Consider the following 26,009-nt stretch of genomic DNA (forward strand, 5'->3'; position numbering starts at 1 on the left):
CGTATTCTCACCCTGCAAACCTGCCTAAAAATGTTACATTTCTCAATATGTCCAAAATTACTAAGTGTTTGTGGAAGTATTTTTAACTCTTTCATCCGATTCGGTCACACTTGACTATTTTCCTTTACACACAGTCAAACAGGAGCACAATGCAATGTTAAATACTTTTATTGTAAGGCAACACATCTGATACAGCTACATCGGTAAATATATCCACCATCAACACAGCATAAAAATCCTCTCCTCTTTGGATAATGCATCCTTTTGGTGACAGTATCCTGTTTATGGTTGGTTGGCTGTGTTGATAGACGCGAATCAACGTTACAGAGCAAATTTGAAGCATTTCACAAAATTGTTTAACTGTTAGAAGGAGTATGGGACACACAGGACAATCTTTTGTCTTCTTAACACAAACATATCTGGATTCTTGAACTGTTTAATCAATTCAGACCTTATAATAAGTGTGCTCTCTCAGCAATGTTTCATCATTTTAAAGACACACGTAATAACGATGCATTTTCTTATACACAAAAGATTCATTAAATTATCAAGAATAAAAGAACACACGTTTCATGTCCCATACGCGTTTGGTCCTCATCGTATTGAAAACATTCAAATGTAGACTTTTTAAAAACAAAATTAAAAAGTCTACTCATTTTTCATTTTAAAAACAAAATGAGCTAACGTCCGCTGTAAAACCCAACAAATATACTTATCTGTTCCATGTTCACATTCAAAATTAAAAAAATATGAGAAACATTGTTTGGACAAAGTGGAATCGCCGGCCACTCTAAACACAAGAAAACAGTAAGTTTGAATAAATGAGACTTTGCAACATGAAACTTTGCGTTTGCAGTGGGAGCTGATTTTGAGCGTGTTCAAAATAATATCAGTTCACCAGACAGAAAGCAGCATTCTGCATGGAAAACAATGCAGCTGTAGGTTTTGTTGAGTAGTAGAAGACCAACATAGCGTGTATGTTGCTAATTCTGTCTAATTAAATCATTAATTCAAAGTGAGGCAGCACATGTTGGAAATAGGGGAATCCCTACGAATCAAACACCAGACTTGGAATAAAAAGCTGACTGGAGAGGTGAAAGTATATAAAGAAGTGAAAAAGGAAAACTAGAGCCTAAAAAGTACGACACAGTACTGATTTTCCATGCACTACGTAGAAAATAAAGGAGCAAATGTCTGCCAAAAAACTCAGAAATGTTTGAGATATAACAAGGACATTTCTCAACTAGAAAAGCCAAAAGTTTGCTAGAAAAAACACTCCAAAATCTTTAGATTGATTTATAAAAAACAAAAACAACACAAAACTGTATGAATTTCAAAAGTTGAACATTTTTGACTTTTCAAACTAGGAAATTTCCTACTTTTTTTCTAGAAAAGGACACAGAGTTTTTTGGTAAATATTTACTCCTTTTTTCCAGCGACCCTAATATGCTGTGACATAAAAGACCTGGAAGAAAACAGAAAGATGTCATTTGAATGGATCAAAGAATTGCCAAAATGGCCAAAACTTTGGAAAACTCCAGAGTTCACATATTATTGTACCTTAAAAATGACAAGACCAAGATGTGAAGAAGTTTTTGGCAAGAAAACTAGTGCCTAAAAGTTAAATTATTGAAAAAAATAAAATAAAAATAGCGAGCAGGTTATAATTTGCCAAAGAACAAACTGACTGACTGTCCTAAAGTGAATTGGTGCAACATTTTGTTGAACAATAACGAGATTCTTCTTTTTGGATCTAAGTCCTCAAAGAATTAGTTTTGGTTACCATCCATTAAAGCACGGTGACTCAGATATCATGCTGTGGTCATGTTTCCTATTTCATGTCGTCAGATCTATTCATCAAATACCAGAGGTTACTGATCAGTTTAAAAACACTGAAAGAACCGAAGACGTCATGTTACTTTAGGCTAAGAGGAAAGAGAAAATCCCCTTAAAGCAGAAGTTTCAACAACATCCCAAACGCAGCAGTAAAGCAGCGGCGTTTTGGTCCCAAACCAACCAGATTATCGTTATGAAAATGTCAGCCCAGATTCTGGAGCTTAATCCAGATGAAAACATGTGGGCCGCCACTGAACGAGCTGCTGCAGAGGCAAAACGAACCCTGGAATGTGTCCGATCATGGTCACCTGTTCAGGACGAAGTCACTTCGACTCCAGTCGTCTTAAGAGACGCCGGTTATACAAATAAATGTCAATACGAAACATTCGTCCAGATTCAGAGGAAAACTGAATCTTCAGAAAACTTTTTGCGTAGAAGGAAATAAGTAAACACTTGTTTTTTTGGTTTTTTTAAACTTACTAATAATCCACTTTCTTTACTTTCTGTATAGAGATGTTATTATTTTCCTAAGGTTTTGATTCTGGATAGAACATGTAGCGTTCTCAATACATTTGTGTGTGTAAATATGAGCTGTTAGAAGAATTCTGAACGAAATGTATTAAACACATACAGTTAAAACTCTGAACACAACTGAGGCCTGTACTAAAAAGCAGGTTTGACATATCAGAGGTTTCTTTAAGAAGTCTGTTTTAATCAGCTATAACAATGCTGATATCACTTAGTGATTAATCTCTTTTTCTCTTGACATAAACAACAAATAAAAACAGATAACCAAGTTAGAAATTTACTTCAGTCCTACAATGGAGGTAGGATTTTGGTGTTTGGGGTTTGAACCGTACCGGTGGCGGTTTGTGGAGATTGCTGAAGACAGAAGGTGTAAATTCTTCGTTCAAGTCAATAATTTGGGTTTTAAGCCATTAAAATCTTACAGCACCTACGTTCTAAGGCACAAATAATAATAAAACTTCCAGTCCCGCAGGAATGTGTATCACTGCGAGGTTTTGAGTTTGAAAGAGAAAAAGCACACTATGGCAGGGGTGTCCGAAGTTTTTGTCACGAGCCAAAATCATCAAGGCAAAAGTTCTTACAGGATAAAAAAAAAAAAAAGATAATCATTTTTAAAAACATTTAAATCACCAAAAATTTACAGTGTTTTTTTTTATTTTTTACTACTTAAAAAGACTAGCAAAAAAATTATTTAAATAAAGCGGTTGAACTTTTCAGAGGAAAGGAAACTTTAAATCATTGCACATCCAGAACTTAAAAAGGGTTTTTGCACGTTTTCACTATAAGAAAAGAATCCAGTTTGAACATTCTTCTGGATACTAAATTGACTAATTCTCAGTAACAAAAACAGAATTTAAGTCACTTACTTTAAACAAATAAGTTTATCCAAGTAAATAAAAAATCAAAAAATCAAAACAGATTTTGGTGCCCAACAGTTGGTTTCAGAGTAAAAGTCAGAGGATGGATGTGGTCCGTTTTACGCCAGCTGTGCTTCCTTTCACCACCAAATGGTACAAACTGAAATTAACAAAAATAAATTCGCTAAACGTGTTTTGTGTGTTTTTCTTTTTTACGTTAGCAGAATAGCTACAAATGGAAACGGTGCTGAAATTAGAGAAAGCAAAAAGTATGATTATTAAAAGCACCCACACAAATTCTTTGTGTGGGTGCTCAGAAGATTCTAATTTGTCTGTAATAATTTTGCACTAATTAAACATAAAAAAAAAAGCCTCCATTTGCATCAACCAGCTGAGCTTGGAGCCCCAATCAGTCCAATCAGCCCACCGGTGCCGTACTTTGGATGGACACCGCTGCAAATGGGTCGTGTATTTACTAAACGTCTGCAATTTCTTTTAAATATGTTTCAGAATTAAAAAGTTTTACCATTTCAACAAAAATAAAATCAGAAAGTACAGCTGCTGCAATCATGAATCCACTTTACATAAAGTACAGAGTGGAGTTACTGCTACAAATTCATCAGTTGAAGTATTAATGGTGAAAAATCCCAGCTTTTTCATCGAGACGCGCCATTAAAATGGCCAACTTTGTATCAACATACTCCCATCATGTTAGGTCTATAACTGCATTAACTTATAACATGTACTTTGATGCTCTTTATATGTGATTTAATTTAAATTAGACAAGAATTATAGGAAGATCCTCTGATGCATAAATGAGGAATGCTCCAGCACATTTAGTGCGTTATTGTCCTTAAAAAGAAAACATTAGAATCACTATAATTCAGTCTAATCACTGTAACTCTACGTTTTATTTTTCCCCTTTCTCTCACACACTGGGCAACACTGCTCAGCAAGATCTAGATGGAGCCATCTGGGCAAATCGTTCAGTTTTGTATAATGTAAGGTCATAAACAGAAAGCAGCCAGTCAAAATGCAGAAAGCAAAAAGGCCAGGGCAAACTGAGGGGACAGAGTTAGAGATGCACCGATCCGATATTAATATCTGTATTGGTTCAGATATTGAAAAAGATTCAAGATCGGGCATCGGTGACAATGTGCCTAATCCATAACGGCCAATCTAATTAGTCTAATTCTATGCTTTGTGCTCTCAGCGATGTTACTTATTATTAATTTTACATTATATTTAAATTCCTAATTACACTTTCTGAATCATTTGATAGAAAGATTCTTGCCGTTTATTTTTACATGTCTAACCAAAGTAGTCAGCCTATTGTTTTTGTAGGTGTCAGTTAATTTTTTCTTTATTTTACATTGGCTATTATAGTTCTAATTTCACTGACTGAATAAATTAAACTTGTGTTGTTTTTACATGTTTGACCAAGCTTGTGAAGCTATTGGTGTATTTAAGTGAGCTGTACCGGTGCAGAGTTATCAAATAAATCTGTAATTCAGTGCATTTACGTCTTAAAAAGAAAAAAAGAATCGTTTCCACAGCACACCTACATGTTAAAGTTGTCAAAGTCAAGCTAGCATAAATGAACTAATTCCTTCTCCCTCACTTTTTTTTTTTCCAATTAATACTTTTTATTAACCTGTGAAATCCTCGGACCTCATTATCTCGTTGTCATAGCGTTGACAATTAGTTGCAAAGCACTGCGTCCCCTTTTCTTTAATATATATCAAGCATACATCACGGTGACAGTAAAACCAACGACAGTCATCGTCGGCAAGCAGCTGTTTTGTCCTCCAGCACATCTTGGGCACGTAGCAACGTGACGTCACGTAGCAACATGTCTATATATCGATCGTGACTTTAAAGAAATTTGACTTTGCAACTTAATTCCTCGCAATTGGGCCTCTTTCTCCAGGCACGTTTTTGATGGACGAAAACCATTATAACATGACGTGAAACTCCAAAACAAAATCTTTTTTACACGATAACGAAGTGAAATGGTGCATCTCAGAAAACCAGAGGAAAGAAGTACTGTTTTTTTTTTATTTTAATTTTCAAATGGCATTGACTAGAACTTGTTTCAGTATAAATTCCCTACTATGGACAAAAGGTAAAATAAATAAATAATAAATAGTGCTGAACCCAAGTAAGGAGCAACCCAGCTTCGTGTTTTTTGATGAGCAGCTAATCCTGCTTGGCAGCACAGACCACAGCTGTGTTTCTGTTCATAAGGCTGTTTTTACACTTCAGAGATAAATATTTTAGTTTTTAACACTTTTTATATAGAAGCATCACAGATAGGTAACAATAAATTCACAGAGGTAAGTCGCTACGTTCCACTTTCTCAGTTTTACAGACTTTGATCTCGTACTAAACACTACCAATATATATCTGGTTAAATAAATAGAGTTTTTTTCAGTCATTTTTCTCCGTTATGCACATATTAATGGGGGAGTTATTGTCGCTCTCGTAGAAGTCGTCATTCTTCGTGGCGGCCGGAGACGCTCCCTCGGTCTCAAAGTGTTTCCTCCTGTGGAGCCTGAGGCTCTGCGAGCGGCTGAAGCCCCGCCCACAGACGTCGCAACCGTACGGCCTCTCACCGGTGTGCAGCCTCACGTGGTTTTTGAGGCTGGAAGCGCGCGTGAAGCTCTTGTCGCACTCAGGACAGTCGAACTTCTCCCCCAGGTGGATTTTTTCGTGTTCCCTCAGTCGGCCGGACTGGTTGAAGCTGCGGTCGCACACAGAGCAGTGGTACGGCTTCTCACCCGTGTGGGTGAGCCGGTGTCGGTTCATGGCGCCTGAGTGGGCGAAGCTCTTGCCGCAGTCCGGACAGGAATATGGCTTTTCTCCCGTGTGGACTTTAAAGTGACCTTTTAGCTGACCCTTCTGTGTGAACTGTTTCCCGCAGAGGGAGCACTGGTAGGGTTTCTCGCCCGAGTGAATGCGCATGTGGATCTGCAGCGCCGACATCTTGTGGCAGTCTCTTCCACAGAGCCCGCAGCAGTAGGAACTCTTTGAGTTGCTTCGACTTTGCTTTTCCTCAGGCGACGTTGGAAGACCGCGTTTTCCAACGTCTTCGTCAGCGTCCAGATTTTCTGTAGACAATTTGGATGGAAAGACTTTAAAACTGACATGTCGTAGGAGCACAAACAGGGTTTGTACACCTTACCTACAGTAAACTCCAGGCATTTTTAAGGCAAGTTTTCATACTCTTCCAGCACCACACTTCAGAGACAAAAACAATACAAATGAACCAAAACAAAATACTGTTTCAATTCACTATTGTATATGATATATTACAGTAATTTATTACTGTATTCTGCTGCTGTCAAGAAACACAATTTCCCAATTGTGGTGTTTCCAATAAATAGGAAGCGCAATTAAAATCACACGTGTAAAAGTTTGCTCACGCGAGAAGTCGCTAGAAAGCACGCAGTGCCATCATCCTCCTATCACTTCTTGTCGTCTTCTTCGTGTTTTCCTCCAGTAGTGACATTCCGTATTTGATCACGTGCGATGCGAAAAAGTGTCAACGTTGCAGTTTTGTGGCCGATAAACCACCTCATCCTAGTGCGAAAACTGTTTCCCGAATAACGTGATTTTTGCTTTTCTAATTTCCATGTTTCTGATGAGCACATTTATTTTTCAAAAATCCAATTAGAGCAATTATATGGTCAATGGAAGCACAGGTATAATAAACAAACAACATTTTAAATTATGAAATGTCTCTCTCACACACCTAGCTGGTACAAGAACGAAACTTTAATTTAACAGAAAGTACCCCAATTTCAATAACGTTTAACGTATAGAATATAAGGCAACCTTTATTTCAATTATGCTTAAGTTGTTGATCCATTAGGAATAATAAATAGTACATACACTACATTGAAACAATCCAAACATATTGTTTTAAGATAAATTACCTTCCTGCACAGTGCACCAATCAATCAGACAGTGATCAATATCCATTTGATCCCTAATTGGCTCTGACCTCTTAACAGATCAAATACAGGCAAATCTGATGTGCTTAGCTAAATGTGCCCATGTTGAATCTTTGGAATCAGCCGTTTAAAACTGAATTTCCATAATATGCCAGAAATGGAAAAAGAACCATCTTGTATAGATCTGCAGTTTTTGAAAAAAAAAAAAAAAAAAAGAAATTAAACAATTTTTTGTAAGCAATGCCTTGTCACCTCCTGGCTTTCTGAATGCTGCACTAATGAAAGTAGCATCTGGTTTTCGTCGCAGTACGGACTGATTTGAAAATCCTTTGTCATAACAAAAACACAAAACTCCTCTCAATGTTGGACTGTAATGTAACCAAGGAAAACCGTCAAACCATTTCTCTTGGAAGGACAATGACTTTCCACTAGCAAGTGTTTGTGGACTTGCTAGAGGAAAGCAAGTCCACAAATTTAGTTTCCAAACTCTTAAGGCTTTGTACAGTCACTAGGGTCTGAACTTTAACATCCCGTACTTGTGCTGGTAACAGGGCCATCCTGTCCTGCTGTGCCCCTGTCTCTGGCGCCGGCCCTGTAGGGCTCCGTCCCTGCCACCACTCTCCCTAGCTCTGAACAGTCTGTCTTCTAGAATAAAAGTTATTTTTCATAACTCACAACAACCCAAACATAGTTCAACCCAACAGCGGGTACGGTCATTGCTTAAGTACATGTTTAAGTGAAGTTCATCCAACTTACACAAAAAGAAAAAAAAAACATGACGATAGACAACAAAGCCACTTCCTAAAAGGAGTTTTATCACAGACGCTATTCATGCCTGAAATAGCATCTCAATGCTAAACATGTTGTAGCACCACAGACGCCCCCAACATTAAAGTCAGCCCACATTTCGAAAGAAGGATTTTTTTTTAAAGAAGTTCCATGAATGATTACGGTGTCCTGAAACACTGGAAAGCTGATTGGCTAGAACTGCACTAAGTACCAATTTGATGGTTGAAGAACTTAAATAACAGATGAAAAATACATTTCAGGGGTTTTAATTGAAAACCTTGCTTATTTTAGTCTTTGACTGAATTGCAATTGATTCATCGCATTTTAATTAATCCATGGTTTTACAGATAAAACCATGCATTACCGTCCTTAGAAAGAAAGTTGGACTTGGCATGGCAGACCCCAGAGATAAACTGGAGATCAGCCTGATTTGTGCATCTCTAGCTTTATTTGTGTGGCAAAGTGCTACGTTAGGGTTGGTGTCTCCTTACCGTTTACTGACCCCTCCTCTTCATCTTTTACTGTAATCCTAATCTCTTTGTTGCTTTGCTGATGCAGCTCTTCATTTTCTTCCGGAGTCTCACAATTCTCCCCATCTGATGCGTGGTCTGGAGTTTCCTCTATCAATGTAAGGACACCACCCGTATGAACATTACATAATATCACTAAAGTTAAATTTACATTTAAAGGGACAGTATTAGGTATTTTTCAGACACATAATGCCACTTTATAGCACAACCAAGTAGCAATGTTACCTTCAGTTGTAATAAGAATGCTGCATGTATAGAAATTTGATGTTGTAATTTAACGGCTTGAAACTGGGTCTTGGTTCCCTTAAGAAATTCCTGCTCTTTCTGAAACTCCACCTCCAGGAAGTCATTACAACGTTGCTCCTCTACTAACCCTTTAACAACATTTTTACCAGCTTTGAATTGAGAAATAGCTTGTACAATGAGCTCAGCAGATGCTCAGTTCCACCAGGTGTTTGCTAATTGCTGCTGGCTAGTCTGAAGGAGCTGAGCGGGGGAGTGGCACGAGATGGCTGCTCTGTGAGGCAGAAGCTGAGAAGCTTGGAAACTGCTGCTCAGAGGAGGAGCTCCGTCCTTCAAGGCGGCTCTAGGTCCACTAGGCGTTTGGCACAGCTTAATGGTTGCCACGGGAGATTAAGGGATTTCTCAAACATGCATGAAAGAATCAAAGCAACACTCCAGGTTTGTTTTTGATGAGGTAATAACATTATAACATGATGGAAAGCTCAAAAAAGTGCATTTTGCATAATACTGACGCTTTAATTCAGCAAATATTGACAAGAATATTGAGAATACTTTGAAGTACCGTATAAAGGTTCCTCCTCTTCTTCCTGTTTCACTATAACGTTCACATGGGGAGTGGAAACGTGGTTCTCTGAAGGGTTTTCCATTGTCCTCGGGATAACCTCTGGCTGAGGCGATGTGACACAGTTAGGACGCTCTGAGGAAGTAGGCTCAGCAGGATTTGGGGAGGTCTCGCTTTCAGGTACCTTAAAATACAGTTTCATAAAAAATAAAAAAAACTGAGTAAACTAAAGAAACAAGTTTCAAAATGCTGTGTCCTGTTACTACCTCACAGATGATGGAGTTAGCCTGGCCCTCCAGGTACGACTCATCTGCCGATGCTCGACTCACTCCCAAGACGACATCAGGGACGGACTCGCTCTTGCTTGACGTACACGACCGCCGGTGGTTTCTCAGAGTTCCCGCTAACGAGAAGTGCCGTCCGCAGTCACCGCAGGTGTATGGTTTCTCTCCTGTGTGGATCCTGGTGTGCCTCCGGAGCTCCCCAGGAGCGACAAACGACTTGTCGCACTGAGAGCAGCTATATGGCTTCTCTCCCGTGTGAGTCCTCATGTGCGTGGTGAGCGTCCACTGCTGTGCGAAGGTCTTGCCGCAGTCGTTGCAGTGGTAGGGGGTGATACCGGTGTGGAGGCGCTCGTGCCTCACCAGTGTTCCAGACAAGGCGAACCGTTTGTCACAGAATGAGCACTGGAAGGGCCTTTCTCCAGTGTGAGTCCGCTGGTGGTCCCTCAGCTCGGCCGCCGAGTTGCAGCTCTTCTCGCAGTCCGAGCATGGGAACTTCTTCCTCGTGAAGCCCGCGACTACCTCGCAGTGCATCGCCTCCAGGTGCGTCTTCAAGTGCCAGTGCCGAGAAAAGCTCTTCAGGCAGATGGAGCAGTGGTAGGGCCTCTCGCCCGTGTGAGTCCGCCGGTGGAGCCGCAGCTCCCCCTGACTGGCAAACCTCTTGGCGCAGAAAGTGCACGGGAAAGGCTTTTCGCCCGTGTGGACCCTTTCGTGGATCATGAGGAGCCCTTTCTCTGGAAATCTCTTTTCGCACATGGAGCAAGGGAAGGGCCTCTCTCCCGAGTGAGTGCGCAGATGTCGCTGAAGCTTAGAGGCGTAAGGAAAGTCTTTCCCACAAACCGAGCAGCTGTGGAGGGATGCTAGCTTTTCACTCTCGCTCTGAATCAATTTCTTGGAGGGAGTCTCTGCAGGTACGACGCCTGAGATGGGATTTACTCCTGTGTGAACACAAGTTAAGGAAAAGTACAATATTCAGTGACATTCAGTGGATCCCAGAGTGTTTCTTTGCATCAACTATCCCACACAATTTTCATGACATACAAATGAGAAAATGTAATATTTTTTTATAATTGTGAGTACACAGAATAATCGGCCTAAATTTGGGAGAGCGGCGATTGGCTAATACTTACCTGTGAAACCGATCTTGTCTAACTCCTATCTTGCGCTAAAAATCAGCTACTGTTACCTTTAGTTCTGTGGTGAGAGAGGGCTGACTGACACACCCACCCACCAGATCATGTCTGCACCTGCACAATTAGCAATAGTCACCCACTGTCGCCAATTTAGCAACTTTGCTGCTGTACTTAATAAGCTTTCAGCAAATAAATTAAAATTGGTATCGGTCAAATTTGGAATCGCTAGGTCAGGCCAGAAAACTACAATCGATGCGCCTGTATTTTCAAAAAAAAAAAAAAAGTTGAGTCATGTTTTGTTAATAGCCAGTTTTATTTGTTCTACCAACGTTGCATGCTGATTTCTACCATTCAGGGTGTTTCAAATAAAAATGTTTTAAAAAGAACAAAAAACCACAAATATAAATTTTTCTACAGTCAATTAAACTTTAAAATCTTTATTTACTTACTGACTTCGGAGAACTCCACCTCTTCCCCGTCTGAGTTGATTAGACCACCTACTTCTTGCTCGTCTTCGTCAACAAGGCCCACCGCCGGTCCAAAGTGGTCAGAGTTCTCTGAACCCATCTCTCAAATATGTGATCTAAAAAAAAGAGAAATCCATGTTTGACTGTAACAATATGGGCAAATTGCTCATTGGGAAGGTGAAGAATAAGAGGGTAATATTTTTGTGTCAATACTGTCCAAGTGCAACTAGGTATAAGTTTCAAAGTCAGGTGCCAGTAAAATGACATTTTTAAGACGAAGATTTAACTGTTTACTGCCTTATCAAATAAAATCACAGATTTTTGTATATGTGAATCAGTAGCGGCTGGGTTATGTAAAAAATATCCTCACTTCCTCAAGTGTATTTTATCATCAGTTTAGACAAGTATAAATTAATAATGATAATGATGTGAGGATTTTGGTTATTAGTGCATTGCAGACCAAGCATCAAAACAACAGAAACTGAGACAACAAAATGGTTTTCCACATTTTTCAACAACGGCTCACTGGTGCAGAGTTATGAAATAAATTAGTAATTGTTTTTCTGTGTCTGATCGGTACCGGTCAATACTAAACCTCACATATCGGTATTCTGTCAAAAGTGAAGTGTGTCATCAGGACGGCTACTAACAGCACACTTCCAAAAAAATCTAACTTTTATCAAAATAAAATAAAGCTACAGGAAGAAAAACATTGAAAGAGAACTGAGAAATCTAACAAATGTAGGATGAGCCATGAAGAAAACCATTAAAAGACTGCAAAAGATTTGAAAGTGCAGAAACACAGATGGATTTAGTTCGGCAGTCTGCAACCTGCCGATCTGCAGCCGCAAGTGGCTCCGGTGGCGCAAGTTCATCTTGTAACCCGAGGGTTGCTGGTTCAAACCCCTGACCATCTGTCTCAGTTATTGGGCAAGACAGGTCGTCTACCTTTCCAGTTGGTGGTCAGACAAGCATTTCAACATTTAAAATGATAAAGAACAAATTAATGTCTTTAAAAAATAATACCAAATGCAGGTATTAGCAGTTTTTCCATAAGTAACTCAATTAAATGCTAACAAAAGAATGACATTTAAGTACAAGTGATATTATTTTATATGTGTTATTTTACCATAAATGTCAACATCACATACAGAAAATGTATCTGTCTTTTTTTGTAGAGGTTTTCTGTTTTGTTTTTTTTTTTCATTTAAAACATGAAAAATAGAAATAAAAGTTTTTTTTTTAAATAAATGATACATTTTTGGTAAACTGATTTTTTTCAAAAAGCATAGATAAACTGTATATCTTTTTTTTTGTTCAAAAAGTCAGGTTGCATTTGCGCCTCTAAATGAGTTTTAATGAGACGCATTTAGGGCAAAAATGTTTCATTGGATTATAAAGGTTGCAGACCAATGGCTTTGATAAAAAGCATATGAAATGACCAGCATTCCATGTCGAGGATTGGAAATGGATGTTTTCCATCTAAACTGATTGAGTTGGGATTATTATTAAGAAGAATGGACAAAAGTTTTAAAGCTTGTTGAAACATGCCTCAAAATAAGTATCATTGCAATTGGAGTTGAGGGCATTATGACAAATTATAGACTTAGGGCATGGAGGTTAAATTTAAAGGCAAGCCACACTTTTCAGATGTATCTTTGTTTAAAAATAAATAAAATTAATTAATTAAAAAATAATGTATCATTTTCCTTTCAACTTCACAAATCCTACTGAAACATATTGAAGTTTGTGACTGTTAAGGTACAAAAGGTAAACAAGTTAAAGGCTTAGTGAGGCACTGTTGTTGTCCCCACCCTGGAGGACATCCACGGTCCTGCTCAAGGACAGACAGACAGACAGACAGGAGGTGTTGCGGATGGAAGAGTGACTCCAAACGACACGCGCAGCCTTCCTCGCGCCACAAATCTGACGGAAAGGTGTCGCCTGTATTTTCTGGGACTTTTGATAATTCAACGTGAAGAGAGCAGCTGGCCCAGTAGCATTAGCTCCAGGCTGCTAATTCTGCATATCTGCTGCCTCATATCTACTGTTTTCAATCAATTAAATGACTAACCTGTTAGAGGACAGGACTCTCTACTGGAATGGGGGGGTAAATACACCACCCTCACCAGACCTAGTGAGCTGAGCAGACAGCAATTGACCTGGAAATGACTTGTTTTAATCGCGACAGCGGCGGTCACCACCAAGCTGGTCAGCGACCACCTCCTCCTCCTCCTCCTCCTCCTCCTCCTCTGGGGGGAGGACCGCTGATAGCCAGCTATCGGAGACATGGGTGGCGTTTCACGGCATCATTTATCTTAACAAGCAGCTGATAATGACCTACATTTTGACCAAAAAAATCAAGTGACATTAATCATCACAGCCCGCTAGAAATTCACCAGATTTCTACAAGACCCCCCCTCTCAGCTGGGGACAACACTCGCTAACTCGACTAGCTAACGACAGACAATGGACATGTTGACCAACCTCTGCATGGATTGTTCCCTCGGGTAAAAGGAGTCGCTTCGAAATAGTTAATGGCGGCGAAGCGGCAATAAGCGCGTTAACGCGTCAGCTCCGTGCTCAGGGTGCTAAAACGGCGCGTCAAACGATTGTAAACAAACAAATGAGTCACGTTAGAAACACGACCGATGACAACACTTTCAGCTCGAGTTGGTGCTACAGACCCTCGGCACTTCCGGTTATCATAATAAAAGCCCCCGAACAGCGCAACAGTGCGCTTATTCCTAAAGCTCTGCAGCGGATAGCAGGCAAATGTGGGCAAGTAAATGGAGCAAATGAAAAGACTGCTTGATAAAAGTCTCTCTAGCTTCATTTATAAAACGTTTATTTTTCTCAAATCTATCAAAAAAAAAGTTATTTTAAATAACTGCTATGCTAACTGCACACTATACAGACAGAAATAAGAGAAACACATTTGCGTTCTCAGAATGACAAATTAAAATTCAATGATTGTATTTATTGTATTTTAATGCAGTCTTTTCGATGCCTTCTGATGTTTCTCTTTGATTATGAGCATCACAATTGAGGTTAGAAGGCCTCCTTGCCATCACCCTAATCTTTAGGTCAATATAGAAGAATGACTTTACATCTAAATCTGCCAGAGGTATGAATAATACCGGTCATAACTATTACTAAAATAAATATATCTATAAATACTGTATTCATGACTTTTTAAGGCCTAAAAATAAGAATGGTCTGTACTTGTATAGCACTTTATCTAGTCCAGAGGACTCCAAGGCGCTTTACACTACATTCAGTTATTCGCCCATTCATCCATTGCAAACTTCTTTGCAGGACCATCTGCCCTGAGGCAGTCTGACACCTTCCACATCTAAAAAAAAAAAAACAGCTTTATGTATTAGTTTAAAATTTGTAAAACAGGACTAAAGCATTAAAAAGGCAATATTTCTCTCCATCTTTTATAAACACCGTATTACGTCATATGAAGAAAACAAAATCACCGACGTGTTTCTAACAAAAGTTTGTATTTCAACAACGAGGAGTTTAAAATAACATCGGTGTAGTGCATTTTTTTCAAAAAACATGTACTGTATTTTTATTTGGCATGCAGTTTACAAAAGGCACTAAAATAGAACAGAAGAGCTACCACCGAAGAGGAAGCATTAAGACGTAGGCACAGCACTTAAACACAGCCAGAAAACACAGACATAGAAAACACAGTAAGTCTCCAAACTGTTCCCCAGCTCAGAAACCACCTCCAAAGGAACGGAAGATAGAAGAGTAAAGAGCAGTTTACTGTGACACCGTTGATAGGAATGCGTGAACAGAAGTATTGTCAGATTTCCAGCTTGTTCTGCTGTTTGGGTCTGCCAAGCTGCCTGGTTGGTCCCATTCGTCTGCCGGCGTGTGTCCGCTGGTGCTGCCGAAGCCCCTGGCGGTAAATGAAACTCTTCTCGCACTCCCCGCACTTGTAGGGTCTTTCCCCGGTGTGGAGCCTGTGGTGGACCTTCAGCTCCTCGGCTCGGGAGTAGCCTTTCCCGCAGACGCTGCAGACGAACGGCCTGTCTTTGATGTGGGTCTGGTAGTGCGCGTTCAGGTAGGAGTTAATCTGAAACGTCTTCCCGCAGATGGAGCAGGCGTACGGCCTCTCCCCGGAGTGCTGCATCTCGTGGAGCTTGAGGGAAGACGCCGTGTGGAAACCCCGGCCGCAGAGCGAGCAGAGGAAGGGCCGCTCGCCCGTGTGGATGCGCTGGTGAATCTGGATGTAGCTCTCGTTGATGAACATCTTGCCACAGTCTGGGCACGAGTAGCGCTTCTCCTTGACGTGGCTCTTCATGTGCGTCTCCAGTTTGTCTTTGTCGTCGAACTGAACGCAGCAGCGGCGGCAGAAGAGGAACCGCGCCGCGCCGCGCTCGGCCGTCTCCGACTCGGCCGCGGCCTCGCTGTGCGTCGTGACGTGGTGCGCCTGCAAAGCCGACTGGCTTTTGCAGTCCTTCCCGCATTCCAGGCAGTGGAGGGACGAACGGATCTTTGATTCTCCCGGCAGGGACTTCAGATATTCTGAGAGTTCGGACGCGGATGGATTCACCTCGTCCTCGAAGTCCACAGCATCTTTTCGACCTCGGGAAGGAAAAAGCAAACAAACACCCATTTCATCCTTCAGGAAGTTTTATATAGACTATATATGCCAGTAAAGTCTCATAAAATACTGTCACGACATGCTGACAGTTTTAAGAGATATGTAAATAAATATTCTTTTCATAAACGTTACATACTGCACCTTTAAGACCTAACAATCAAAATCACAGATATAAGCTTTAAATATACACACAGAGTGCGTGAGCAATGGCTCTATCATTTATGAGTTTCACCTTTTGAACATGATTGCAGAAATAAACTTTCTGATGATCTTCCAATGGATTGACATGCGCCTTTAAAGAACTGTCCAATCTCTCACCAAGGTGGACTTTGTAGTGCGTTTTGAGATTCCCCTTCTGGTTGAAGCCCCGCCCACAGATGGAGCAGCAGTACGGTTTTTCCCCCGTGTGGATCAGCTCGTGCCGCTCCAGTTTGTATGCGTGGGGAAACTGTTTGCTGCAAACGGAGCAGCGGTGCTCGATTCTCCCCCTGGGCTGTTTCAGGAGCTCCGGGGGGATTTCTATCGGCACACGCGACGCCTTCCTCCGAGGACGCCTCTTCCCTGTAAGGAAGGAATGACAGTCAAGTAAAAGTGGGGAAAACAAAGAGATGCCAACCAGACCTGCTCCAACGAGTGCTTATTGTGCCATTCCGCCTCAGTGTGCGTTCCAATATGATTTCACATGGCAGATATCCTTGACCTGTCATGGTTAGCATACAAATAACACGGTTTTCTGCCTAAGATGAAACTAAATGTTTACTCTTGTAAGAAGGAGTGATGCAGGTTTTTTTTTTTAACCGTCAGTTTCCAGTTATTTGCCATAATTAAAATAAATAAGAAAATAAATGTCTGAGTTTGAAAAGTCAAAAAATTGCCAGAAAAAAAATCTGAAATTTTCTAGCAAGAAAAAGAAGAAGAAAAAAGTTGCAAAAACTGAAATTGAGATTTGTCTCTCAATTTAGAGAAAACAAAATCTTGGACATTTCTGAGTTTTCAATAGTAGAACATTTTCGACTTTTGGAAATTTGTTCTTTTTCTTTCAAATGTCTAAGAATTTTTCTAGCAAATTTTCAACTTTTCAAACTCAGAAGTTTTGAATTTTGAATTCAATTTCTTCCCTACTTGAGCACAGCGATTATTGTTTTAAAAAGCTACTTGATGATTATTTGGCATTTTATAGTCAGAACATCTGCCATTAGTGGCAGATAAAAGATAAAAGAAATTATTTGAAAAAAAAAATATAGAAACTGGACAACAGTATAGTAAATGTACACACTTTCCTTTCCCCTCAGCAAACAAATCAGAACACATTGACAGCATGAATATATTTACTTTTCTTACCAGTAGAAACATTTTCATTTTCTCCTTCAGCAGAGTGTTTGGCATCTTTTTTCTGTAAGGGTTGCTTTGCTGTAACAAGAAAAGAGATCCTGCTGTAAAGAAATCATGGCCAACACTAGCATAAACCATTTTACAACGTCTGTTTATGAGACAATTATCAACAGAGTAAAGCAAAAACTGGGAAGGGCTTTAATTCCCCTGCAGATTAATGGATAAAAAAAAGGTCTGGTTGATGAGTCAGACACCCGCAACTCCTCTGATATCTTTTCACTGGTTCTTCTAAAACCCCCACATTACAATACATTAAAAGGAACTACAAAAAAACCCCAAAAAAACTGGAAAAATACATTTACATCATGATTATTTATTTTGTTCTCACGAACTCTGCAACAAATCAAGATGAAAAGTTTTCTGGACTCACCAGTCACACAGAGGGTAGTGTCGGAGTTTATTTCTTGTGGTTCGGGATAGGTGCAGATGTTTCTCCTTCTTCGGCTACGTCTCGCTACTTTAAAATAAAATAGCGAGACTATAACAAAAACAACAGCATGCAATAATGATATTTTGAATTAGACTTGCCCACAAAGCGTTAGGGAGAAGTTTATGTACACTTACAATGGAAATGAATGAAATTCTCATGCTGTTTTTGTAACAGATTTTCTTTTTATGATGTTGTTGTTTTTTTTCTTCTAAATTGATGTTCTCTCTCCAATTAAGGAACATAAAATATCAGTATATACATGTAAATATTTAGTTTAGCTTGAACCATGTGTGAATTAGAGAAAATCTGAATTCAGACCTAGGAATTAAGATATTTGAAGGAATTCAGATATTTGTTTAAAAGTAACGGCTAAAAATAAACAAGGAAACAGTTCCGAATCATCTTTAAAAGTCCTTGAAGCATGCATGTCATTGATCGGTGACCGTATGTTTATGATAGGAACTGTCATAAAGATTCACCTCCTTCACGTGTCTCTAGCTCTCCGTCACACAGCAGTGGAGACTGAGAAACCTGTCTTCGGACTCTTCTCCTCGCTGTAACAACGACGGACAAAAATCACCCATTTTTACACTGTATGTCAATTTAAATAAAACAACATCTCAACATCCATTTGCACTTGTGCCACTTTCCTGTTTCCAATCACCTACCGGAGTGTAAAGGAACACGCTCTCCTTTGTCTGGGTTTGCCAAAGGTCGCCCTCTGACCTTTTTCGCTCGTCTCCGTCGCGTTCTTGCTAAAAAAAAATTGAGAAGAAAACAACCTCAAAACCAAATCAAGTTTTCTTTCGGCACGTTTATGCATTTTTGTCTAATGTCGTGTTTACCAGGATGTGAAGTTGAGATCTTCGTCGTCCTCACGACTCCCTCTTCCTGTTCCTCTTCCTTGTTTTCTTCCTCGTCTCCTACAACTTCCATGATGAGAGTTGGACTGCCGCAGTCCCTCGAGTTTTGAGAATCCACCAGGATGACTTCCTGTTTGGCACAATCATTTAAAAAAAAAAAACAAACAAACATCACAGTCCGTTATCAGAGCACAAAAGTGCATTTTATATTTGTATGAACACGGTATTAAATTATGATAGTGGAAGACAGGTGGCAGTTTAAACCAAATATCCACATCCTCAGTTATAAAAAAAAACAACTTTTTTCCTTCCTCCCTGACATTAAAGGGGAAGCATTATGTAAAAGTATGTAAAACTTTTTTGAGCTCTACATCATATTATAATTTTATTCCCTCATTAAAAACATCCCTGGAGTTTTGCTTTGTTTCTTCAAACTAGCCAGCAGAAATTAGCTGGTGGAATCTCATCTGCTGAGCTCGTTATACTGGTAAAAACGTTATTAAAGGGTCAATAGAGGAGCCATGTTGTGATGATTTTCTGAAGGCGGAGCTTCAGAAAGAGCAGGAGTTTCTTAAAGAGACAGAGGCCCAATTTCGAGTCGATAAATTAGGTACCCAAATTTCTTTTAAGTGATATTTGATATATAGCATTTTCATAACAACTGAAGGTGACATTTTTGCTTGATTGTGCAATAAAATGATACTCTATGACTGGAAAATACATAATACCACCTCTTTAAATCAGACTAGATATTTCTTACTTTAGGTCGTGTAGTTTTATGAAAAGCCAGAACAGTTGGTGAAATGATTTTTTCACTACTTAACATTCTGTCTGTCTGTCTGTCTGTCCATGCAACCCGGGAAGTTCTGGTGTTAAATGTTACGTCTTTTAAAAAAGACAACAAAAAGTTACCTTCTCAGACTGGGAAACCTCTGTGCAATCAGGCTCTTGGTCAGAAACGTTTCCTGCAAAGATGGATAAAGAAGAGACATACAACAGATTTAGAGGAAAACTAAAGTATTTGCGAGATTAACCCTGGGTCCTGGCCTTTTGTGTTGGAATAGGAGGGACTGCTTTGGTAAACAGACCCGGCCCTCAGCGTGAAACTAACTAACTGGGTTAAATGTTACGTTTTTTTAGAAGAAACTTAAAACCAAAGTGAAACTAACTAATTCCATAAACAATAATCACTATGGAGTTTGGATGATGCTCAGCCCATCACTTCCCTGTCGTACTTAGCTGAAACTATTGTACTGCAGAATAGTATAATTCCTCAACTGTACACTGTAACAAAATGTCCATAAATTTCACGGTTTAAAATGGTAAAATACCAACAGATAGAAAATTCCCTGAAACAACAGGTCTTCATCTGATGGTTTTTATCTGTGTTTTTTGTTTGGTTGCAGAGAGGATTTTGTGGTAAACATCTCATTGAAACATGTGAGTCTCAAGCTCAACCTGTGACTGGGATGACCGTATCCATGTTGCAAAGCCTGGACTCAGTGGTTTGTTACTCTCAACCCAGAGCAAGAATCCTTTTATTATGTTTTTCTTCTACAATGGATTATCTCTTATATGGACACATATGCTGCTTATTTTTCAGATCTCAGTAATACTGTGAGGAAACTGGACAGGAAACATTTTTTTAGCTGATTTTCTTTTTTTTTTTACAGAATTTTAAATAGAAATTATTTTTTCCAGCGGATTACTCATCGTCTATGCATTGTTTAATTTGGACTTATTTTCTTTATAACTTTCCATATTGAAATGCTGATGAACTACATTTCCTTGTGTGTTGCACTGTAATTTTTATGGTAACATTCTGGTAACAACGGCTACCAGTAATTTACTATAAAGTAGATTTTTTTTTACAATTAAATGTCAATATATCATAAAGTCCTACCGTGTTTTTCCACTTTTCTAGTACGGTATATGTTTTGTTTTTATAGTAAGTTGCATAAAACGTTCAGTTCTAAATTGCTAAAGTCACGGTTGCCAAAATATACCGTAATATTGCCTCAGTAGGGCATTATGGTACAGTATATGGCCGTTTTTACAAAGGGAAAACCACAGCTGCTGGTATTTTACCGTATTCTAAGAAATACGGTAATTTACCATATATTAGGAAATACGGTAAAATACCGGCAGCTGTGGTTGCCAGACATTTATCGTATTTGAGCAAATACGGTAAAATATTGTCAGTTTTTGTCGACAGAACTTTACCGTATTTTCTAAAATACGCTAATTTTACAGTGGAATTATGGCAACCCCAGCTGCCGACGTTTCAAAGCAGCTACACTGATACACTGTGGAGTTTTTTTCACAATGTATCCAACATTGTTTTCCACGTTTGGTACCAATAGATGTCCACTGCTGCTTTCAAAATGCTTCAGAAAATTCACATACGCATCAAACTGGGTGCTTCGTACGTAACAAACTTGTAAATCAACTTACTTCCACCCCATGTCACCTCCTCTCCGTCCGAGTTGATTAAACCTCCGATTTCTTCCGCCGGCTCCTCCTCGTCCTCCTTCGGTCCGGTCTGAAGCCTGACTGTTAAGTGGAGAGTTCGGCCGTCCAGGTGTGCCGAGGTCATCTTCGGGTCCGAGGAAACCTGAGCACAGAGCACACGAAGCATCAAGAAGTGAAGCCAAAATGTCGTCTTTAGACAATCGCAAAACTTAATGCAATTCATCTACGGGCCTCCTGCAGAAAATTATTTCTATATTTGTATGTCCCGTTTTATTTTACTATGAGATTATTTCAATGCTCTTCTTTGTAAAGTGCTTTGCTTCAGCTGCAATAATGGCAGCTCTTGAAGACAATAGAGCTTTACTATCATTGACGTAATCACTGAAACTTAACCTTGACTTTTACATTTTGTTCCTGGAACTTCAGTTAGAAAATAGTCAATAATTTGCAAAATATTGACTATAAAACTCCCAAGCAATCAATTATTTGGGAGTTTTATATAAAAATAAAATTGTCTATAATTACAGATATTCTTTCTTACAGTTTGATATAATAATACTTCAATTTGTCCTGATTAGACACCGAAAGCAAAAACAAAACTCCCTTGTAAGGCTGCAAACAATCCAAAAATCAGGTTTTACGTTACTTGACGCTATAAAGAATGGTTGCAGGCCTGGACTTTTTTTAGTAAACCATGACACACAGCCAAACACTGGAAATAGAAATTACATTTTATATGAAGTCACAACTTTGTCAAATAATATTTTTCTCGGCTTGTATCAAACTAAATACGTTCCAATGCAGCTTAAAAATAAAAAAATGAAAACCATTTCAGCTCTCAACGAGGATTTATTTCAACCTGCAACCAGCGAGGAAACTAACATTGTGATATTTTACTTATATTTTATTTGTGCTGAATACTGACAAAGAACATGGAAGAATTTTTATAAAATTATCTGGACAAATTTGATGTTTGGTGAAGCATTTTCAGATATTTTTCTATAAAAAGGGGTATAGCTGCACAATACATCAATAATAAGATATATCACCATAGACAGGTTATCAGTATCAATAGATATTACACCTGATTGAATTTTCAATCATTTCTCTGAACTCTGATCTAGAACCGCACAGCATTCTGGGACATGTAGGGAGAGGAAAGGCTTCAGCCGCTCAACCTCTCAGGACCAGCTAAGCTACATTGGTGGCATCAATTCACTCGCTCTTTGGTTACCTAGCAACAACCTGTTGAGTAACTTGCGCAGCAGCAGTTTCAGGTTTTGCCACTGTGCTTCATAAGTGCTTAAAAATAAAAAAACAACGGCTTGGAGAGAGAAAACTGTGGATAAAACAGGAAATGTCACGCCCACCCGTTTGGCAGCATTTCAGATATTCAAAACAAAAAAACTAATTGATAGTTATCGATATTGACTGATATGAAATGCTTATATAGTGATATGTTTTTCAGCCATATTGTCCATTCCTAAAAAAGTGGTATGAAAATGTTTGTCTGAAAAACAAAAGATTGAATACTTAAAAAAGTTTGGGTTTTTTTTTGCACTCCGTGACTCCAAGTTTTCTAACAAAATGACTGTGAATATATAACTGCAGTTGTGGTTCTTATCACATCCTGTTTAAATGTTATTATTCCTATATACTCAAACCAGTGCTATGAAACTATCATTCTAAAACAATAAAAGTATAAACTGCATGAGGCCCAGTGTTAAATAAATGATTTTAAAAAATCTGGCCCACAGGTTTCGTACAGTTTGGTTCGGTGCTGGTTTTTCTGGACGATGTCGTTCTTCTGCCGCATTTGAAGACCTGCTACCCTCCTCTTCCTCAGGTGTCCTCTGGCTGGATTTCATGTCGGGTTTGGGACTCGGCGAGACGTCCCGTGCTAGGCGGCAGAACGGCTTCTCTCTGGCGTTTTGGCACCGGCAGACATTTTCTCCTTCATCACCATCAGAACGACAGAGTTTCTCGTTAGAGACCGTGAGCGTGCGTCTCTGCTCTCCTTCATTTGGCTCCTGCTCATTCGGCTGGTCTGGATGTTCACTCTGATGCGCCTTTACTCCGTATGGAGCACGACTCTCCTTCCCGAGGAGAAAACCAGCGCCTGGAGGGCTTCTGTTCTTCCCTTCGTCTGAACCGAGGCTCTCATCTGAATTTCGTAAAGGTGCATCAGAAGAGGAAAAAGAAAAAGTACCAGTAAGCAACCGCGTGTTCAGAGTAAAGACTTTAGCTTAGCTAATCAAAAGGAAGATGCTAAGATGTTGACAGCTAATGCCCTCTCCATAGGACCCCGCTTAAATAAGAATATATACATTTCTGGTTTTCCCACTCACAGTTTTCACTCACAGTCCAGCTGTCCTCTTCCTCTTTGATGATGACTTGGATCTCTGACGTGTCGCAGGTGTAGCCGGGGCTTCCTGCCGCTTTTCTCTCCTGCTGCTGCCTAGCCGTCTGCCCACAACGGTTTTCCTTCAGTGGATCTTGAAGTCCAGGATCCTAATTGAACCAGGAAAAAAATATGGTTGACAAGAAGAGAAAAAACAGAAACATTTTTCAATCAACAGCTACTAATAGGGATGTTAGCAACATTTTCAAGCGATTCATGTCAAAACCAAGGATTTCATTTCAAAGGCATTAAAGAGGCAGCATCATGTGTATCATGTGTTTTCCCGCCACAGTGACTTTTTATAGCACAATCAAGTAACTATGTTAACTGCAGTTTTTATATAAAAAAATGCTATATATCAAATATGACTAAAGAAATTTGACTTTGTAATTTAACGCCTTGAAATTGGGCCTGCGTCTTTTAAAAAACTCCTCCTCTTTCTTGAGGAAGTCATCGCAACATTTTTACCAGCGTTGAACTGAGAAATAACTCCTATAATGAGCTCAACAGAGGCGCAGCTCCGCCAGGTGTTTGCTAATTGCTGCTGGCTAGTCTGAAGGAGCTAAATAGGGAGTTATGGAGGAAGCCTTCTCTGTGAGGCAGAAGCTCAGAAGCTTAGAAACTACAGTTCGAAGGAGGAGCTTCTTCCTTGAAGGCGGAGCTATGTCCACCCAGGTGTTTTACAGAGCTGGATGGTTGCCACGGGAGATTAAAGGATTTCTCAAACTTTCATGAAAGAGCAAAGGATACACTGTAGGTATGTTTTTGATGAGAGAATAATATTATAACATGAAAGCTGTTTTTACGTAACACCACCCCTTTAAAAAAAATTTCACACAAACCAAGATTGTGTAGGAAATTATGAAGAGGAACAGAATTTTAAAACCTCAAATACTTAAGAACTTCATAGTTCTGGAATTTGCACTAAAACATGAACAGCTTTCACACAAAGAAAATCACCACAAACAGCATAATTTCATATTTAGACATTGCCATTAAACATTTTTGCGATTTTTCTTCTATGAATGTCTTATGTACGCCAGTGGTTACAATAAATATCAGTTAACTGAGTTGCAATATTTCTCAGAATTGACACACTAACAATTTCATTTTAACCTGTTTTTTTTTTTTTCTTTATTTAAACCAATGGCAAGTACACAACAAACAAACAAACGAAGTATACAGAAGAACACAGCGTTTACATGAATAACCAGGTGAGTTAATTAGACAAAGACATGCAAAGATTTACTTATGGAAATTGTCCTGAGGTAGAGTATGTTATTGATTTAACATATAATTCCATATTTTTAACAAAATAAAGAAAACATGGCATTTCATCAATACATAAATCAGTATAAAATTTTAATAAAAAAAAAAAAAACGTTTATAATGAAAAAAACCCCAAACATTCTGCATCCTTTCTGAGGAATTTAGTAAAACTATTTCTTTTTTCTAAAAAAAAGATCCCTCAAAATTTTATGAACAAACCTGTTAAGCTCCTTCCAAAACCTGCTGTTTTTGAAAGGGCAGTGCCAAAAAACAGATGTTAGGGTTTCTGGAAGACCACCACAAAAACTGGGATTAATATTCTCTTAAATTTCTCCATTATACTTAGCGGGGTAAATTTTATGAAGAATGTAAAATTACACTTATTTACAGTTGTTCCACCTGTGTTTAACTAAAAGTTTGACGTTAGCCTCACTACCTTCCCTGCCAAAGTTCGAGTCTTATAAGTCTAAATGTCAGGCATCTTTTTAGTTTGGGGTGAAGTGATGAAAATGTGATCTCATATTTTTTTTAAATGAAGTAAAATAAATATTCGCCTTATAATATGACCTAAACCATTATTTCACAACTGCATGCGAATTACTCACTACTCATAATCCAGCTACCATTTACGAAGTGACAAAGCTTCATTATGTGACTATATTGCTTGTGTTGCGTTTACATCGGATTTAGATTAAATTAGCGACATTTTATACGGCCCCGTTAGTTCGCCTGAAGCCTGGACTTCCTAAATAAAACGCCAGTTATCACTTTGAAGCTTACTGTTTACTCTGCTGAATGAATGAATGCAGGTTGACAACGGAAACAACAGATTTCTCATCTGTCGACATGGTTAACCGAGCTAGTTAACTGTTAACTGTTAACTGTGACTGTTTGGCTAATTCCAAACAAACCGCAGCTCCGCTCGCGACGTTACCTCGACCATACTGCGCTGACGGAGGACGTCATAGGAAAACCCGGGATATAAACGGGGGTTAGAGCCAGCTTGGAGCGGCGTGTCAGATGTAAGCAGCAGCTGTCAGGTCCCATGTACTAGTCTGTGCTGCTTGCTTTTTTATTTTTTTATTTATTTATTTATGTTAAGTCGGCCTTCCTCTTCAGCTCCCTCCTCTTCTTCGAGGCTTTAGGTATCTTTATCACTGCTTACTGCCTCCTGCTTTTAGTCTTCCGAGGTTTGTTTGAACGCATCATTTCAGCCCGATTTGCATCCTTCTGTCTGGCAGATTTAGTCACTTCGTCTCCTTTGTTCTACATGTGAAGAAGTAAATTCAGGTCCATGTACTGAAGTAAATGAAATGATGAATATTTGTTTTAAATATATATTTTTATTTTTTGGCGTTTGTTAAAAAGCTGGCTGG

General features: G+C 39.2%; 2 protein-coding genes across 5 annotated transcripts; both read right to left on the reverse strand.

Moving 5' to 3' along the window:
- Nucleotides 1-152: 152 nt before the first annotated feature.
- On the reverse strand, nucleotides 153-14,560 carry LOC116719706 (zinc finger protein 431-like). Of its 3 annotated transcripts, none has more exons than XM_032562316.1 (6): nucleotides 13,670-14,560; nucleotides 11,165-11,298; nucleotides 9,568-10,520; nucleotides 9,302-9,485; nucleotides 8,458-8,586; nucleotides 153-6,331 (listed from the first exon to the last, which is right to left on the reverse strand). In XM_032562316.1, the coding sequence occupies exons 2-6, from the start codon at nucleotides 11,280-11,282 to the stop codon at nucleotides 5,652-5,654; spliced, it is 2,064 nt and encodes a 687-aa protein (XP_032418207.1). In that variant the 5' UTR covers nucleotides 11,283-11,298; nucleotides 13,670-14,560; the 3' UTR covers nucleotides 153-5,651. The 3 variants fall into 3 exon arrangements, with proteins under 3 accessions (XP_032418207.1, XP_032418209.1, XP_032418208.1); XM_032562318.1 differs by lacking the exon at nucleotides 13,670-14,560 and adding an exon at nucleotides 13,345-13,663; XM_032562317.1 differs by lacking the exon at nucleotides 13,670-14,560 and adding an exon at nucleotides 13,257-13,349.
- Nucleotides 14,561-14,672: 112 nt separating this feature from the next.
- LOC116719704 (zinc finger protein 436-like) lies at nucleotides 14,673-25,781 on the reverse strand. 2 transcript variants are annotated; one of them, XM_032562315.1, is made up of 12 exons: nucleotides 25,568-25,781; nucleotides 23,312-23,474; nucleotides 22,730-23,127; nucleotides 20,946-21,105; nucleotides 19,404-19,456; nucleotides 18,474-18,621; nucleotides 18,297-18,383; nucleotides 18,108-18,182; nucleotides 17,569-17,655; nucleotides 17,148-17,216; nucleotides 16,125-16,367; nucleotides 14,673-15,787 (listed from the first exon to the last, which is right to left on the reverse strand). In XM_032562315.1, the coding sequence occupies exons 1-12, from the start codon at nucleotides 25,574-25,576 to the stop codon at nucleotides 15,003-15,005; spliced, it is 2,277 nt and encodes a 758-aa protein (XP_032418206.1). In that variant the 5' UTR covers nucleotides 25,577-25,781; the 3' UTR covers nucleotides 14,673-15,002. The 2 variants fall into 2 exon arrangements, with proteins under 2 accessions (XP_032418206.1, XP_032418205.1); XM_032562314.1 differs by having other exon boundaries at nucleotides 17,569-17,676.
- Nucleotides 25,782-26,009: the final 228 nt, after the last annotated feature.

Source organism: Xiphophorus hellerii, chromosome 5 (genome assembly GCF_003331165.1).
Source record: "Xiphophorus hellerii strain 12219 chromosome 5, Xiphophorus_hellerii-4.1, whole genome shotgun sequence".
NCBI lineage: Eukaryota > Metazoa > Chordata > Actinopteri > Cyprinodontiformes > Poeciliidae > Xiphophorus > Xiphophorus hellerii.

Excerpts from the sequence above, each read along its gene's own strand:
- LOC116719704 (XM_032562314.1), bottom strand. Across the intron at positions 18,384-18,473 it reads GATCTCAACTTCACATCCTG|CAAGAACGCGACGGAGACGA; the intron begins GTAAACACGACA and ends ATTTTTTTTTAG. Across the intron at positions 16,368-17,147 it reads AAATGAAAATGTTTCTACTG|GGAAGAGGCGTCCTCGGAGG; the intron begins GTAAGAAAAGTA and ends CCTTCCTTACAG.
- LOC116719706 (XM_032562316.1), bottom strand. The coding sequence starts at position 11,282 with ATGGGTTCAGAGAACTCTGACCACTTTGGACCGGCGGTGGGCCTTGTT. Across the intron at positions 10,521-11,164 it reads GGTGGAGTTCTCCGAAGTCA|GAGTAAATCCCATCTCAGGC; the intron begins GTAAGTAAATAA and ends GTGTTCACACAG. Across the intron at positions 8,587-9,301 it reads AGAGGAGGAACCTTTATACG|AGGAAACTCCAGACCACGCA; the intron begins GTACTTCAAAGT and ends TTACATTGATAG.